This window comes from Mesoplodon densirostris, chromosome 9, assembly GCF_025265405.1.
Source record: "Mesoplodon densirostris isolate mMesDen1 chromosome 9, mMesDen1 primary haplotype, whole genome shotgun sequence".
NCBI lineage: Eukaryota > Metazoa > Chordata > Mammalia > Artiodactyla > Ziphiidae > Mesoplodon > Mesoplodon densirostris.
The window spans coordinates 36,516,501-36,535,311 of NC_082669.1; the positions used below are offsets into that span (position 1 = coordinate 36,516,501).

Sequence of the window (18,811 nt, forward strand, 5' to 3'; positions counted from 1 at the left end):
TGAATTCAAATGTCATATTTATGTTATAAACATAATGACAATCCTAATGCAAGTGGTAAGCCACTTTTAAACAGATAGGAACCCTGAATATATATACCTGTGGTGGTCAATGTTTAGATAAACTGAAAGGTTTTTTTCAGTTGATATCAGACATCATGCGTTATCGTGACATTCTCTTGGCATTCTACGGATCTGAGTTCTCCTGTTATTCTAAAAGTAACTGGTAAAGGTATAACCTTGGTCTAATCATTTATTGTCTCCAGATTTCAGTTTCATCATTTAAAAAAAAAAAAAGTGTGGGGCTTCCCTGGTGGTGCAGTGGTTGAGAGTCTGCCTGCCGATGCAGGGGATACGGGTTCGTGCCCTGGTCCGGGAAGATCTCACATGCCGTGGAACGGCTGGGCCCGTGAGCCATGGCCACTGAGCCTGCGTGTCTGGAGCCTGTGCTCCGCAACGGGAGAGGCCACGGCAGTGAGAGGCCCGCGTACGGCAAAAAAAAAAAAAAAAAAAAGTGTGTGTGGAGGGGAGAGCTGAATGAAACTCCCAGCTCCTAAAATTAAATACTTTACTGCTTTCAATTATGAATTGCTCACAGGTACATCTTCATCTTTCAGTCTTCAGACATTTCCTTTCCACTAACCATTTTGCAGGATGGCCGTAAGGTGTTGACCCTCTGAGTCAATAAACTGCAACTTATAAAGCTGAAACATCAGTAAAAGAAGGAACATGAACTCACCATCCCTTTTCAGTCTACATCCAGAAGAACAAAGGTATCATTGAGAGGAAGTAATGAAATTTCATGCCTTAAGAGTACCTTTACTGACAACTCTCAAAGGACTTAATGGACAACACAAAACTAAATGCTTATTCTAACAATTATACAATTATCTTGCTTCTTAACTTTATTTTAGTAATATTGCAAAAATGTCCAATGGAATAGGGAATCATTCAGTCTGAGAAGTATCTTACAAACAAAATGCAGCTTAAAAACTCAATCTGTTTGAATACTGCTTAACATCTTAAACTCATCAAAGGATATTAGAGCTGCGAGGCTCTTTAAAAGGTCTTGTCTACAATCCACTTCACAAAAAAGGAATGCTGAGGGCTAGAAAGTTAACTTAATTGTCCAATAACACACAACTAGCAATTGCAGAGTTGGGACCCGAGCCAGAATCTCTTGACTTTGAGCCTAAGGCTCATACCTTCATGGAAAATATCTCTTCCTAGCAAACTTTTGATTTAGAAATTTCCATTATCAAGAGCAATATAAATTTGTTTTAGCATTATCAGTACATTTATTCCTGAAATCTGGACCACAGAAACATTTACAAGATATTTTCCCAGTTGCCTGCACAACACACACTTCTTTTTGGTTTAAGAAGTCAATCTGAGAAGTTTTTCTCAAGTATCTGAGTCACTGCCACAACAAATATTTGCAAGATTAGATACAGTTTATATAAATAGTTAAATAATTTTCATGGTAACAGCCCATTCTGTTAGACTATTGTTTTTTCCTATATTGTGTAATGTTATTTAATCTCTTGTCAGAGACATCAACTATCTCATCCATTGATTCCACTGGATTGTACAAAACCGGCAGAATCAGAAACACACAGACACTCCTAACTGCCCATGAATACACTTAAATAACTCAAATATTTGAAATTGCAAAGAGCAAAAAAGCCTTTTAAACAAAAACTAAAATTGGTAAAAACATATTTTTAAACAAAGTAGCATCTGTAGGTAGAAAAAAATTTTTAATGAATCTTGGGGAAAATATCTGTCACACAAGAAGTCTCCACTAAATGGTCTCCTAATAATCACATCCAAAAGGAAAAACAAGCCCAATGTTACTCTACAAGGTGAGAGCTCAAAGTTAAAGAAACAATATTAACCAGAAAATATTATAGACAAAAAATAACACTTCTTTTCATATTGAAAGCTTCAGTTAACACAAAAACCAAGAAGGCATACAATGGAATGGGAACAAATGATTAAGAGAAATTTTATATGTCCGTTAAAAAGTGAATTCTAGAATATAAAAGCCCTTACAAAGAACTCAAAGAAGATGTTGTTGTCCACATACTGGTACTCAAAGAAAACATAGCCCGACTTCTTGAGGTGTACAGCGTAGATCAAGGATACCGTGCAGTCATCACGATTGGACTCTATGTAATTTCCACGAGGGACCCAGGAAGAGCTGTGGAAACAAAACCATTTCATGTCAGCATTCAGAAACCTCTTTTTTCACAAGTTCTGTAACTGAGATTTAAAAGCGGTTACATTGACAAAGCACAGCAGAGGAGTCTGAAGCTCATGTGGAACTCAGAGGCCAACACCATTGCTGGAAAAAGGTTCATTTCTTGTGGCACATGACTTCCTAAATGGTGGCATGGTTAAACAATCAAGTTGCTATGTAACTGTTATTTTTCACCAAAAATTTGATTGCTAAACAGATGATCACTAATTCCAGTTGTCTTAGATGGAGTTATTCTCTCAAACAATATCTAAAGTTTTATTTACAAACATATACTTGGCAGGGGAATGCAGGGGTTCCTTGATTATGAGAGAAGATATCGTCCTAGAAAAAGCCAATTTAAAGTGAACCTAAATAAAATATAGATCACAGTGTCATAATATATAGTAGGGGTAAAAGTCTGATTGGAAATTTTATCTAAAAAATAAAATGAAATATTAAGAAAATACACTAGTGAATAAAAGTTGGGTTGTAAATCTAACCATCTAGTTCTTAGATTAATCAATAATGAGTCACGTGCCAACTTTTGGGCCAAAAAAAATTTCCAACCAAACCATATGACAGCACAACTTACTATCCTTCTCTTCAAATTTAACTTTCTATCTGGATGATAAGTGAGATTTTGGCAAATTATTTTCTTTTTACTAACAGAAAAAAAAAATTTGAATGAAAGACTGAGACTTCCACATCCCATCATGACTCACTAATTGGCATTGGATTTGCCCTTTTCTTTAACAATCTAGTAAACTAAACAAAACATGTGAGCCATGTTCAGGCATTGACAATAGGCAGTGAAGGACTGAGATTCTTGACAGCAGGAAACACATGAGACAAAGCCCAAATTGACCCTGACCTCATCCTTCAGGACACTTTCCAGACCATGGCACAGGGAGATAGCACCCAGGCGGAGCACAGTGATCTCACTGAGCAAAGGAGCAGGGATGAATATTTGGGGCAGCTGAAACAACTGGAATGTTCAGGCCTGAGATGCAGAGAAAACAGGGGCTCCAGAAGTCCACATGGAGTTTCTCTGAAGTTTCAGGCTTGGGTCTGGAGTGGGCAGGCCTACCAGTGAACAGCCATTGCAAAGCTAAGACATAATCAGAGAGGTCACTTTTATGGGAGTCACTAGAGCTCCAGGACAGCCAGAAAGGAGAAAACGTAATAACCCCATTGGACATTCTTCTGAGATTCCAGAATTGCCACACTTCAGGAATAAGGGCCATGCCCTAGAGTAGGTATCAGCAAACTTTTTCATAAAGGGCCGGAGAGTCAATAATTTTGGCTTTATGAATCATCTGGTCTCTCCTGCAATGCTTAACTAGGCCACTGTCGTTCAAAAGCAGCCATAGACAATATATAAATAAATGAGTGCAGCTGTGTTCCAATATAACTTTACTTCCAAAAACCGAGGGAGGGCCCACAGGCCACAGTGTGCCCAACTCTTGCCCTAGAGTAAAGACCATGACCTAGAACTAAGTGTGAAACCAATATCGAGCCACTCTAAAAAAAAATTTTTAAATCAGACCTGATGAGATCAAGGCATTCTTCTCATAAATAAACTGCCTTCCAGAACAAAATCCAACATCTTTTAAATGAAAGAAAAAAATAATCCACATTCCCTACATCTTAACATTCATGATGCCCAAGATACAATAAAAATTTACTAGGAATGCAAAGAAGTGGGAAAGTATGACCTTTAATTGAGAAAAAAGATAATCAAAAGAAACAGACAGGGGCTTCCCTGGTGGCGCAGTGGTTGAGAGTCCACCTGCCGATGCAGGGGACACGGGTTCGTGCCCCGGTCCGGGAAGATCCCACATGCCGCGGAGCGGCTGGGCCTGTGAGCCATGGCCGCTGAGCCTGCGCATCCAGAGCCTGTGCTCCGCAACGGGAGAGGCCACAGCAGTGAGAGGCCCGCGTACCGCAAAAAAAAAAAGAAACAGACAGGGGCTTCCCTCGTGGTACACTGGTAAAGAATCTGCCTGTCAATGCAGGGGACACGGGTTCGAGCCCTGGTCCGGGAAGATCCCACATGCCGCGGAGCAATGAAATCTGTGCACCACAACTACTGAGCCTGCACTCTAGAGCCCGTGAGCCACAACTACTAAGCCCACGTGCCATAACTACTGAAGCCTGCGAGCCTAGAGCCTGTGCTCCACAACAAGGGAAGCCACGGCAACGAGAAGCCTGTGCACTGGAATGAAGAGTAGCCCCCGCTCGTTGCAACTAGAGAAAGCCCATGCACAGCAACAAAGACCCAATGCAGCCAAAAATTAATAAATAAATAGATTTATAAAACAAACAAAAGAAAAAACAAAAGAAACAGACATGTATTTAAGACAGCTCTTCAAAATATAATCAACAACATCAGATAAAAGATAAATACAGCGAGTGAAGGGATGAGGAATCTCAACTATTTTAAGGGAAATAAGAACCATTCTTAAAACTAAATGGAAATTCTAGAACTGAAAATTACAATACATGAAATTGAAAATTCAACAGATGAGCTTAAGATCAAGTTTGAGACTGCAAAAGAAATAGTCAATGACACAGCAATAGAAACTATGTAATCTTAAGTCTAAGAGAAAAAAATTGGGAAAAAAAGAGGCTCAGTGACTTTTGGACGACACCAAGTGGCCTAACATACATGTAATTGGAATCATAGAAGGAAAAGGGGGAGAGAAAGGGGCAGAAAAGCGTTATTGGTGAAATAGTGGTTAACATAATTCTCAAATTTGGTAACAATATCAACCTACAAATTCAAGAAGCTCAGTGAACTTCAAGCAGAGTAAATACAAAGAAAACCACACCATCACAGTCAAACTGTTGAACAGCAAAGATACACAGAATATTTTATAAGTAGTCAGGGAAGTCAAAGATACACAGAATATTTTATAAGTAGTCAGGGAAGTAAAAACACATTACCTAGAAGGGAACTAACCATACAAAATATAGCTAATTTTTTTATCACAAATATGGGAGAGATTCAGAGGTAATGGAACATCTTTAAAGCATGGAAAGGGAAAAGTAAAAGCCCAGACTCATACGTCCAACAAAATATTCTTTGAAACTGATGCTAAAATAAAGATATTTTTAGGTTAAACAAAAAAAAGCTGAGAGAATTTGTGAGCAGCAGACCTGCATTACAAGAAATGATAAAGAAAATTTTACAGGATGAAAAAAATAATACTGGATAAACATGCCAACCTATATACAGGAGGAAAGAGCACCAATAATGATAAATATGTAGATAAGCATATTTTTATCTCTTAAGTTTTTTAAAAAACAATTGATTTTTTTAAAAATTTATTTACTTTTGGCTGTGTTGGGTCTTCGTTGCTGTGTTAGGTCTTTCTCTAGTTGTGGCGAGCAGGGGCTACTCTTCATTGAGGTGCACGGGCTTCTCATTGCGGTGGCTTCTCTTGTTGTGGAGCATGGGCTCTAGGCACACAGGCTTCAGTAGTTGGGGCTCGCGGGCTCTAGAGCACAGGCTCAGTAGTTGTGGCGCATAGGCTTAGTTGCTCCACGGTATGTGGGATCTTCCCAGACCAGGGCTCGAACCCGTGTCCCCTGCACTGGCAGGCAGATTCTTAACCACTGTACCACTAGGGAAGTCCCATCAATTGATTCTTTTTAAAACATTTCATTGTATTATTGGGTTTATAATGTGTTCCTAAATATAATATATAATCGTAGCTCAAAGATGAGGGTGTAAAGGGAACTACACTGGTGTAAAACTTTACGTATTACATAAAACTTACATATTATATAAAAGTACAATAATAATGCTAATAACACGTTAAGAATAGATATTGTAATTTGTGGCCTTTGTAAGATATCTGAAGATATAAAAACACTAACCATAACAGAAAACAGTGATAAATTGTACTTTTTCAAATGTTAAACTTTTCTTTATCATAGGACACCATTGAGAAAATGAAAAGGCAAAAGGAAATATTACACACACATACATGTATTTCTGCATGCATATGTGTATATGTTAAATATTAAATAAATATATTCATGACATGATCTCATGTCTAGCATACACAAAGAACTCCTACAGCTCAATAATAAAGTGACCCCAAAAAATAGCAAATGGGTAAAACACTTCGACACTTCACACACACACACACACACACACACACACATGCACAAAACATATAGACAATGGACAGACATATGAATAGTGCTCAACACCTTTATAAAGAAGGAAAATGCAAATAAAAACCACAAGGAGATATTATTTCTCATACACACACTTAGAAAGACTAAAATAAAACAAGACTTGACGATATAAATGTTGGTAAATATGTACAACAACTAGAATTCAAATGCACTGTTGGACTCTAATGCTACAGCCATTTTGAAAAGCTCTTTGTTTCTTATAAAGGTCAATGAACATCTTTCCATATGACCCAAGCAACTAAAAAGAAGTAAAAAGAATACAATATTGGGGGCTTCCCTGGTGGCGCAGTGGTTGAGAGTCTGCTTGCTAGTGCAGGGGACACGGGTTCAAGCCCTGGTCTGGGAAGATCCCACATGCCGCGGAGCAACTAGGCCCTTAAGCCACAACTACTGAGCCTGCGCGTCTGGAGCCTGCGCTCCGCAACAAGTGAGGCCGCGATAGTGAGAGGCCCGCGCACCGCGATGAAGAGTGGCCCCCGCTTGCCACAACTAGAGAAAGCCCTCGCACAGAAATGAAGACCCAACACAGCCAAAAATAAATAAATAAATTAATTAATTTTAAAAAAAAGAATACAATATTGGGTGGACGGAAAAAAGGAAGAAAGGAAAAAAGGAGGGAGGAAGGAAGGGAGATAAGCAAAAAAGTAAGAGGCTGAAATTTACACTGAGACAGTTACACTCAATACACTGAAAATTTTCTGCTTATCATTCAATCTCTTTAATGAATAAACAATTCCAAGTTTATTGGAATTAGAAAAAGAAGCCACATCAATATCTCCTGCCCACCAAGACAAAGATCTGAGGTCTCATAACACCCTACTAGTACCTTCCTCTAAGGAACTCTTTTATTTAAAAAAATTGAATTAAATTATACACACACACGTTTCCCCCGTTACACAAAAGTACAGTGTTCCTATGAAACCTTTCGTAAGCTGAAACGGCGCAAAGCAAAGAAGCAATTACCTGAGGACACATCTTACTAATGGATTTACAAAATAAATCAAGATAAAGCATAGATCTCAGACACAGTTCAAAGTTACGGTGGCTTGATGCTGAGATGCTGCATGCAGTTCCAGGAAAGGGCTTGGTGCCACTCTCGCTGCCCATGGTTCACATAGCCACTATGACAGCCCCGCTTGCTGCAAAACCAATGCTGAACAGTATTTTTGCTTTTTGCCCCTTTTTTTTTTTTTTTGTAAAAGCGAAAATCCTCTTCAGATTTCTTTTGGTTAGCAAAAAACAGGTACTAATATAGGTTTTTCATAAAAGCGAAATGATACAAAGCAACCTTGGGAAAAGCAGGGGATGCCTCTGTGTGTGTGTCTATGTACATACATAAATATACATCTTGAACTGCATGGGTCCAATTATACGCAGATTATTTTCACTAAAGACACATTACAGTACTACTTGATCCATGGTTGGTTGAATCCGCCAGATGCCGAAGGGTGGATACAAAAAGCCAAATGTTAAGTTACAAGTGGATTTTCAACTCAAAGGAGGATCGGCACCCATAACTCCCCTATCGTTCATGTGTGTACATATATACAAACGTACATGTATATATACACACATATACATTTTATATATAGTTAGAATTATTAGATATAACAATTCTGTTAATGCTATCTAACGTCACAACCCTACGTGATGAAATGACTGTTATCAGAAGAGTAAAAATGTCACCTGGCAGAGAGAGAGACAGCTATATAAAGCAAGGGGGAAGGGAGGGAAGGTAGGAACGAGGGAGCAGAAAACACATCTGTTATCACAGCTAAATAATTCCCCAGCATCTTTAGCTCATGGTAAAAATACTGAGTCGTGAGAAACCATCCTTGTCAGAAGGTAGCCCGAGGCCTAAAGTTAAATTCTCCTAAACATGGCCACGTGAAAGGGGAATGTTACATAGTCAATACAAGAAAACAGGAAGGGTAACAGCCCAAAGATAAACATTTTGTGTTTTTTCAAAACAGTTTATCATGCCTCCAATGTTGTCACAGGCAAACCTAATAATCTCCTGTTAAAAAGGTGGAAATTAAGTAAAGCTGCTTTCCACTTTAGGTGTTTAACCCACTCTGTAACTGGAGACACTCAAGTGTCAAAATGAAGGTTATACATTTTTCCTCTCAGGGGAAAAGAAAAAACATTGAAGCTATTCATTAAAATTACAGAAGGGTTTGTAGAAACACCACTGACTTTAATATAGTTATGAATGTATTATTAGAAAATTAATTTGTTTTCTTAATAGCTTTATTGAATTTTTTGCATACAGTATCTATCATGTCCTAAGAGCAACTATTTTAACCTCATGAAAGTTCAGCTACATTACTAATAAGGACTGTTAAAAAAAAACTGTGACTATTTGCAATTAGTTTATCTATAATCCCAATCACTACCAAGATTATCCTCAACATCTTTCTGGAAAAGAGCAACCACACCCTTCTCAAGGCTCCTTTGGATTCTTACTTGTTACAGCCATCTGGCCTGCTGTCAGAAGGGCCGACCACAGTGTCCATGAATGTTGCAACGTTGGAAAATCCTGCTGGCAATTCATCCCATTCATCAAATTTGATGCCACTGCCCAAGGAGTAGGTGCCTTCACCACACTTACTGCATACCTGATTCTTCATTTCTAGATACTCCCCAGAAGCACAGGAGAAAGCTGGAAGGCAGAAGAATGTATAATCCATTAGTCATCACACCCCCCATCAATTTCCTCCCCTTCACACTGTCACCGGCCTTATTTTTATAAAGCTCTGATCAGGTCACACCCTAATTAAAGCTTTCCAAAGTCTCCCTTATCACTACATGCACTTCACAGTCTGACCCCGACCTATCTTACCGGGCTCATCCCTTGACCCATTCTCTTCCAACCATAACAAAATTCTTATCACTCCCAGAATATTTCATCCTCTTTCTCGCCGCTGTGGTCTTTCTTCGGAGATGCGGACCAACGCACCTGCTCACCTGGAAAACTCCCATTCCTAAGTCAAAAAATGACCCTCTTCAGAACAGAAGGTGGGGCCTTACCCCATCAGGCAGTCAACTGTTCCTCTCTCTGTGCTCCTACAATACTCTTCTCATAATACCCCCCTTAAAGATAGACAGACGGATGGATGGATAGATAGATATCACTTATCAATTGATGCGAGACTTCAAGCTTCCAGAAAGCAGGGATCATTGTTATTTTTGAATTCCTAATTGTACCGGGCAAATACTGAGTGCAAATAAAAGGCTGAACCAGTGAGTGGCATAAACATAACAGGGATAATGAGAAGGTTGTGCTTCACATGCAATAGCTAAACAAGTATCTCCACCATGAATCCATGTTTTCACTATTCACGACTCCCACTGAGTTATTTCCACAACCTCCTTCTTTTTACTGATGATGTCAAGTTCTGTGCTAATGCTCAGAAGTACAGCCAGAAAACAGCAGCCACAGGCAACGTGCAGGACAGCTGACACAGTTATAGAAAAGACGGCAATTCTGCCACTAAGTTATTATTCATTCAGCAAACGCAAACCTATGTCCCCCAAGAGTGGGGCTCTGTGCTCAGAGCAGTATTAGTGACTCAAACGTAGCAAAGAGCTTTCTAATCCTTTAATCAGGATATTAAAGAAACAAGAACAAAATAAGACCTCTAAATTATCCAATGAAGAAAAACAAATCTCCCAGCCAAGAGCAAAGCAGCAAAACTTCACATTTAGGTAAACTCCCTTTTAGAATACATTTGGAAATGTAACAAGAAATAAAACAAGCTAATTTTGAAAAAACGAATTAAAGAAATAGAGCTAAAATCCACACTCATCTACTTACTTATCCACTGAAAAAATGTTTTTCTTCAGAAAAGCTTAAGATGCTGTACAATGCATTTCTAACCCTCAAATCAACATCCCTAAATTAGTAGAACATCAGAAAACAAGGAAAGGTTAGGCAAAAAGTACTGCATGCTGGCTATAAGGTCAAAACTATCTTGGGGTCAAGTTGTACCACTCCCTAAATCTGTGACCTTGAGTGAGATACGTCACCTCTCCGGGTCTCAGTTTCTATCTCTGAAAAAATAAGATAATAATCATAGTGCTGCCTGATAGAGCTATAATGAGAAACTAAAAAATAGTATAAAGTGGTTAGCATGGTGCCTTGCCTTTAATAAATACTCACAACATGTGATTATGATCACTACAACATATCAAGGAACAGTTACAGAAAAAAATTTATTTTACTTTTTATGGTTTATAGGTCTTCTAGCAAACTGATAAACAATACCATAAACCAAGAGCCCACATTACACTAAATCAAGGGTCAGCAAACTAGAGCTCACAGGCCAAATCCGGCCTGCTACCTGTTTTTGTAAATAAAGTTTTATTGAAACACAGTCATAACCGTTCATATACCTATTGTCTATAGCTACTTTCACGCCACAGTGGCAGAGGTGAATAGCTGTGAGAGAGACTGCACTGCCTGCCAAACTGAAAATATTTACTTTCTGACAAAACAAAGTTATCTTTGAAGACAGTTTAGTCTAGTGTCCAAAACTGAACTTTTAACTTAAATAGTAAGAAGTAACTTTTTATGATAAGTTGTTAAAAGGGACCCTAGACTCTAAAAAGGAGATGATTGTGTCTGTGATATTTCAGAGAATGTCCATTGCCCTTTAAAGTCATTAAGAATATCGCCAACTCTTTCGGAGGTATTTCTCTAAGGTCAGAAGGAAAACTGAGAGATAACGTTAACAGTAAATGTATTGAGTATAACACAGCCAATTCTTTTTACTCACGATAGTTATACAAAGTTATCGTGAAAACTAAACTGGCAAATAATGAACCATTGCTCCTGGGGAAAATACAGGCTTAGGCCCCTGTGATTCTCTAGTCACAGTATCTTCATCAACAAGTCACAGTATCATCTTCATCAATATCTTGTTTTACGGGGTTTTCAGCCGGAAAACATCTTATTTAAAATATATTGTTGATTCATCAACATTAAACTTACGGCCAACGGCACTAATACTTATACTTGAACTACGCTTATTTAACTAATACTTATACTTGAACTAAGCTTATTTAACACGTGAATTTTCTCCAAAAGGCAAGGGACAGCCTTCTTGCACTTAGGATCACTATCCAGCACTTCAGCACTATTTTAAACAGTAAGATCACCAATAAAAGGCATAAGAATGCAAAAAACATGGCATTAAATAGACTGTGCAAACAACACAGTTGGCAGTATGTGAAATGAAATAAGGGGGCAGCCTGTCACCATCTTCAACCTCAGCTGGGACCACATGGTCGGATGACTCATTTTTACTGCTCTGTACATGTCTGCAAATGACAGTGAAAGTATTACATGGACTGATTTAAGAGTTACAAATAAATTTTTTAAGGTAGGTAAATTTGCAAATATGGAATCCAGGAATAATCAGGATTGATGTGTTTTAATAGACCTGTGAAGGAAGAAGATACTATGCCCATTCACCAGAAGCAAAAATTGACACACAGTACATTTAAATAACCCTATTAGAAAATTATCCAATTAACAAGTGGCAAAGATGATATTCAAAGTTAGCTCTCTGATTCCAAAGCTCATGTCCCAAGAAAATTCAATTCAAGCAATAATTATTATAATCATTGCAAAAAGGGCAAGTAATGTCAAATTAATTCATTATTATATTTCACATCTTTCTTCATTTGCTGTCTTGAACTGTTAAAAAAATATTCATGTGCATTATAAAGCAATAACAATTCCCTACCCCCAGGTATCTTTTGAAATTTTTAATATATTATAGCTGAAACACACACATTTACCAAATATTTTAGCAAGTTACTAACTTCCATATGCCTCCATGTCCACACCTATAAAAGGAAAATAATAGTAATATCTATCGCCAAGCGTTTTGGGAGTAAATGAGATATTCCATATAAAACATTTAGCAGTGTGCCTGACATAAAGCACATAATAATTGTTAGCTGCAATTATTAATAATATAATTCAGGGGTCTGGGACAATCAGAATTCTGCCACTGGATTGATGATTTTACATCTCTTTAGAATAATTCCATGGTCAAAGTTAGGTGAATAGGTATAGGGCCTTTAGTAATACAGACGAGCTAAAGAGTCTACAGCTTTTTGTATTTTAATTATTGCCTCCTCCTCAACCTTTTTTTCCACGCTGGAAGGCAGCTCTAGAGCCACATGTCAAAGGAAAGGAAGAGCCACACGTTCTTATTAAACACAATTTACTCCATGAGATGATGTCAACACAGCCCTACCGACCTCTTCAGGCAGGCATCAACAAGGACCAGCTTTTCCTTTCCTTATTCCCTCTGTCCTAACCACATCTACTTTCTACTTTTACTCTGCTTTCTTGGCCTTTGGTTTTTAGTTGAATTAGAAGGGTTTTTATAATCTTGAGGACTATACTCTTCATTCAAATTCGCTTACAGTACAACTTAAGACTTTTTTAAATTAAAATATAGTTGATTTACAACGTTGTGTTAGTGTCTGGTGTACAGCAAAGTGACTCAGTTATACACATATATACATATTCTTTTTCATATTCTTTTCCATTATGGTTTATTATAGGATACCGAATATAGTTCCCTGTGCTATACAGTAGGACCTTGCTGGTTATCTATTTCATATATAGTAGTTTGTATCTGCTAATCCCAAACTCCTAACTTATTCCTCCCTCACCCCCTTTTGACTTTGGTAACCATAAATTTGTTTTCTATGTCTGTGAGTCTGTTTCTGTTTTAAAAATAAGTTCATTTGTGTCATATTTTAGATTCCAAATGTAAGTAATATGAGATGTATGGTATCTGTCTTTCTCTCTGACTTATTTCACTTAGTATGATAATCTCTAGGTCCATCCATGCAGCTGCAAATGGCACTATTTCATTCTTTTTTACAGCTGAGTAATATTCCATTGTATACTTGGACCACATCATCTTTATCCATTCATCTGTCCATGTACATTTAGGTGGCTCCCATGTCTTGGCTACTGTAAGTAGTGCTGCAATGAACATTGGGGTGCATGTATCTTTTTGAATTATAGTTTTCTCCAGAGGTATGCCCAGAACTGGGACTGCTGGATCATATGGCAACTCTATTTTCAGTTTTTTAAGGAACCTCCATACTGTTCTCCATATTGGCTGTACCAATTCACATTCCCACCAACAGTGTAGGAGGGTTCTCTTTTCCCCACACCCTCTCTAGCATTTGTTATTTGTAGACTTTTTAATGATGGCCATTCTGACTGGTGTGAGGTGATACCTCATTGCAGTTTTGATTTGCATTTCTCTAACAATTTGCCATGTTGAACATCTTTTCATGTGCCTAGTGGCCACCTGTATGTCTTCTTTGGAGAAATGTCTATTTAGATCTTCTGCCCATTTTTTGATTGGGTTATTTGGTTTTTTGTTATTGAGATGTATGAACTATTTGCATATTTTGGAAATTAAACTTGTCAGTCGCATCATTTGCAAATATTTTCTCCCAGTCCATAGGTTTTTTCCTTTTATTTACAGTTTCCTTTGCTGTGCAAAAGCTTATACATTTGATTAGGTCCCATTTGTTTATTTTTACTTTTATTTCTATTGCTGTGGGAGACCGACCTAAGAAAACAATGCTACAATTTATGTCAGAGAATGTTTTGCCTATGTTCTCTTCTATGAGAACTATATATACTCTACTATACATAGTATATATACTATAGAGTATATATACTATATACTACTATAAAGATAGAAATATGCAGGTGTGGAAAACAACATTTATATCCATCTGTCCCCAACCAGCAAATGGCTGGGCAACTTACTTAACCCTCCTTGCCTCCATGCATTCACATTCCAAGGATGACACGGCTTTCCCCTCCTCCCTCACAGGACTGCTTGTGGTCCTATGAGAGACTGAAAACCACTTTGAGAATAAAATATGACATGAAAATTTAAAGCTTTACTATCATCATGCAACCACCCCGTACAATGTACCAAATAACAGTCTCTGAATTGAATCATTTATATGCTGATTATCATCCATGATTTATGCCTAACAATAAAGAACATCTATTTTTAATCTTTTCATCACAAGGACCTCTTAGTTTTGCTTTTCTTCCTTCAGAGACCTCATGCTATGGAAGATGATGGCTATGCTATGGAAGATGATGGCTGTCAATTACCTTTATTCATAATTCATCCATTTTTCCTACTTTAATTCAAAGTTATTACTAAAATTTCTTTTCTAAACAGTAAACAGCAATAAGAAGCAGTAATAAAACTTTCAGTTTACTTGTTCAATGAGATGTTGATGGTATAGGGAGACTATGCACTCTCATTACAGGTAAGTATATAGGAACCACACTATATGTCACTCAACAGATATTTCTTATCTAGTACTTAGTAGGCAAACACTAGGCACCAAGGGTATTTTGGTGAATAAGATGGAAATAGTCCCTACTCTCATGGAGCATCTAGTGTAGTCTACTCTAGACTTATCTTCCTCAAAATAGACTGAATTTACATTTCACTAAGATAAATTCACTGTAAAACTATCGTATCTGTTAACCTAAGTTAATAGCTAAATAAAAAATAGTTACAAATATTTATGGGGAAATGATTAATTAAATCAATTCCAGAATTAAGATGAGCCAATACGTCTATTTTCTTCAACTGTCTCATTCCATTTACGTAAGATAAATAAAACAAGGTTAAAGCTGCAAGCATTGTCATTACTGCCTATACAAGAAGAACACTCTTCCAACTATTACTATTATTCACAGCCATTAAGGAAAATACAAACAGGGAAAATAATGCACAGATTGTGGGTCTCAAAAATGATAAATTTTACCTTCATCAATCATTTAGCCAATCAATTATCATTATCAGATTATTAAAGCTTCAACTGCCCGCCAGGTTTATAATTCTTCCCACAGAAAACAAAAAGGAAGTAAGCAATGGCATCTAAAAAGAAGGTGAACATCAGCTTCAATCCAGCGAATCTCGGCTGCTCTTCTTCCCTCAGTGCCAGTGACAAGGAGAATGCTTAGACATTTTCTTTTCTAAGTTCTTATTTGTGAAATTCTTAAAGAAGAAAAATAATTTCTCTCATTTTACAAAAATGAAAGTGAGACAGGAAGACTCCAAAACAATACATTAAAAGAGGCCATTTCTTATGATCCAGCAATCCGAATCCTGGGAATATACCCAGACAAAACTATTCAAAAAGATACATACACCCTTATGTTTGTTGCAGCACTGTTCACAATAGCCAAAACATGGAAACAACCTAAATGTCCATCGACAGATGAATGGATAAAGAAGATGTGGTGTATATATACAATGGAATATTACTCAGCCATAAAAAAGAACAAAATAATGCCATTTGCAGCAACATGGATGCAACTAGAGATGGTCATACTAAGTGAAGTAAATCAGAAAGAGAAAGACAAATGCCATGTGATATCATTTATATGTGGAATCTAAAGTATGGCACAAATGAACTGATCTACAAAATGGAAACAGACTCATAGAGAACAGACTTGTGGTTGCCAAGGCGGGTGGGGGAAGGGAGAGGGATGGACTGGGAGTTTGGGGTTGGTAGATGCAAACTAGTACATTTAGAATGGATAAACAACAAGGGCCTAATGTATAGCACAGGGAACTATATTCAGTATCCTGTGATAAACCATAATGGAGAAGAATATTTTAAAAATTCACACATATTATACACATATTATATACACGTGTAACTGAGCCGCTTTGCTGTAGAGCAGAGATTGGCACAACGCTGTACATCAGCTCTACTTCAATAAAACTTTTTTAAAAAGAAAAAGAAAAAGAGGCCATTTCTTGCTGATGTTCTTATTCACTGAAGGCATTTCTTCCCCTTGGCTGAAGGGAATCTTTGATCTGTTTCACTGAGATTTTATTTGTACTACGTGTGTTTTTCTTGTCAAGATCCACAAGGCAGCAATGCAGGCTGATTGTGAGTACATTACCTGTCTGCCATGTTCAAGATAAGGTTGGAGGAGAATAACAGAAGGTAACACTGTGCAAATTCTAACAGCAGCAGACACTGCAGTGTACCTATGAGGAGTATATATCCATGATCACTGAGGAGCTATACTGGTCTACTCCACTCTAGTTCACAGGTGATGGAATATGAGGCATGATGTGATCATAGAATGAATAAATTATGATATGTAATAACACTTAAAACTATCAGAATGGGGCTTCCCTGGTGGCGCAGTGGTTGAGAATCTGCCTGCTGATGCAGGGGACACGGGTTCGAGCTCTGGTCTGGGAAGATCCCACGTGCCGCGGGGCAGCTGGGCCCGTGAGCCACAACTACTGAGCCTGCACATCTGGAGCCTGTGCTCCGCAACAAGAGAGGCCGCGACAGTGAGAGGCCCGCGCACCGCGATGAAGAGTGGCCCCCGCTTGCCACAACTAGAGAAAGCCCTCACACAGAAATGAAGACCCAACACAGCCAAAAATAAAAATAAATTAATTAAAAGAAGGCTCAACATTAAAAAAAAAAAAAGAAAAAGAAACTATCAGAATGACCAAAAGGGACTTTCGAGATCACCTGGTACAAACCCACCCAAAATGGATGCCAAGTTTCTTCATCTGTGTGACCTAGAGCATCTTAGTTCAACTTTTCTACCGTCACCACAGGCAGACTCACTATCTATGAGTCTCATGACTCCTATGACTCTCTACCTAATAAATAGACTCCCTGCAGTACCATGGAGCTAAAAGATTTTATTATAGCTAAGCTAAGAAAAATCCACTGTTCGTATTTGAAGTAAAGAGGAATAGCATTCAAAAAACCTACCTCTGCCCCAGAAGTCAAAAGATGTGAGTTCTAGTTCCAGCAGGGCTGCCTGGCCACACGTGGAGTTAACACACGAGCTGCTGTGCAAAGTCTGAAGTGGCACAGTTAAATGATCAGAACTGAATTCTTAAAGCCTGATGCTACCAATAACCACCTTTAACTTTCCATTAAGACTTGGGGTTGAAGATGGGGGCCACAGAGATGTTTGTAAGTTCAGATTTGTGAAATTCTTTGACAGAGAAGGGAGAAAAAATAATTTTCACCTCTCATTTTACAAAAATGAAAGGGAGACCGGAGACATACAAAGCAGTACATTAATACAAACCACTCTGGCCAATGTTCTCTAATTCACTGTTCTCTGAAAAGAATATTCAGTCAAAGGACTGCCTCTCCATCTGTGAAAATGAATTCTCGCCTCTAACATTCTTTCCCGCGAATGGGTCCTCCAGAACCCTAACAGCTAGGATGGTATGACAGTCACTGCGCTTTGCAGAGAAGACTGATCAGCCAGAATACCTGCTCTCCCTCCTCCCCACCCCCCCCCAAAAATATCACCAACTCCTGGTGTTACATAGAAAACTGATCCATGTAACACCACAGCTATCATCCCCATTAAATTAGTGGAGCCTAGATTAAAACTTCCCATCTTTTTTACAAGCAAAAGCTAACTAAGGTAGATTCCATCTTTTAAAAAAACCCCACAAGTGTAGTTTACTGTGGCTTCTTGACTTCGGTGTTTGATGGGGAAGAGGACAAATTCCAGTTCATCGAGCACAGGATGACACAAGGTTTATGGGGAAAAAAAAAATCTAACAGCGAAGGTCAGGGGAAGGACAATGTTGAGAGTATTTGATGAGGTCACCAACGGGGGCAGAGCAGTACATCTGGGAAGTCAGTTTTCTCAACTTCCAATTAGGTCCCAACACTTCGATTCTTATCATCCTGAACTTTTCCTCCTTAGAAAGTGTTGGTCACCCTGTACTTCCTGAGAGTTTCTCTGCCCTTGATTTTGCCGTTTTGAGGGCTGAGTTCTCTCATCTCCTCATAAAACACTTTTTTCAAAGAACCTCCCTCGACCACAGCTCCCATCAAACACAACTGATGTAGAGCCTGTTTCTGATCTGTTATCGTAACACTCTCACGCGTTGCTGTCTTTCACCCACCACTCGCGTGTTGCTGAGCAGATTTAACTCCAACACTCTTCCCACCTGGAATTGGATGCATCAACATCCCAAACTAAGCCTACTGAGGACAAAATGTTTCCGTCCTTTCACATGTAGAATAAAGTTTTACTAATCTGATTAGATCTCCGTGTTTCACCTATGGAAATGAAACACCGAAGACAGTCTCTAATTTGATGGCACCAAGGTTATTCAATCAACAAATATCCCAGTGTTTGAAGCTGCCTTAGGATCCAGGAGAGGATGACAGCTCCTCTCCTCTTGGGAAGAACGAAACAGGACTCTATCCTAAATTAAGAATTTCTGTAGTTGAAAAAATACCGATATTTTTCTAACACATGTTAGATAA

The 18,811-nt window shown here is 38.2% G+C and overlaps 1 protein-coding gene across 1 annotated transcript in view; it reads right to left on the reverse strand.

Annotated features, from left to right (window-relative positions):
• Positions 1–18,811, reverse strand: part of ELAPOR2 (endosome-lysosome associated apoptosis and autophagy regulator family member 2) — a 183,991-nt gene that overhangs the window by 72,398 nt on the left and 92,782 nt on the right. The window contains exons 3-4 of the mRNA XM_060108141.1: positions 8,915–9,110; positions 2,053–2,200 (exon numbers count right to left, since the gene is read on the reverse strand). Of these exons, the coding sequence (XP_059964124.1) occupies positions 2,053–2,200; positions 8,915–9,110 (344 nt within the window). The remainder of the gene's footprint in view (positions 1–2,052; positions 2,201–8,914; positions 9,111–18,811) is intronic.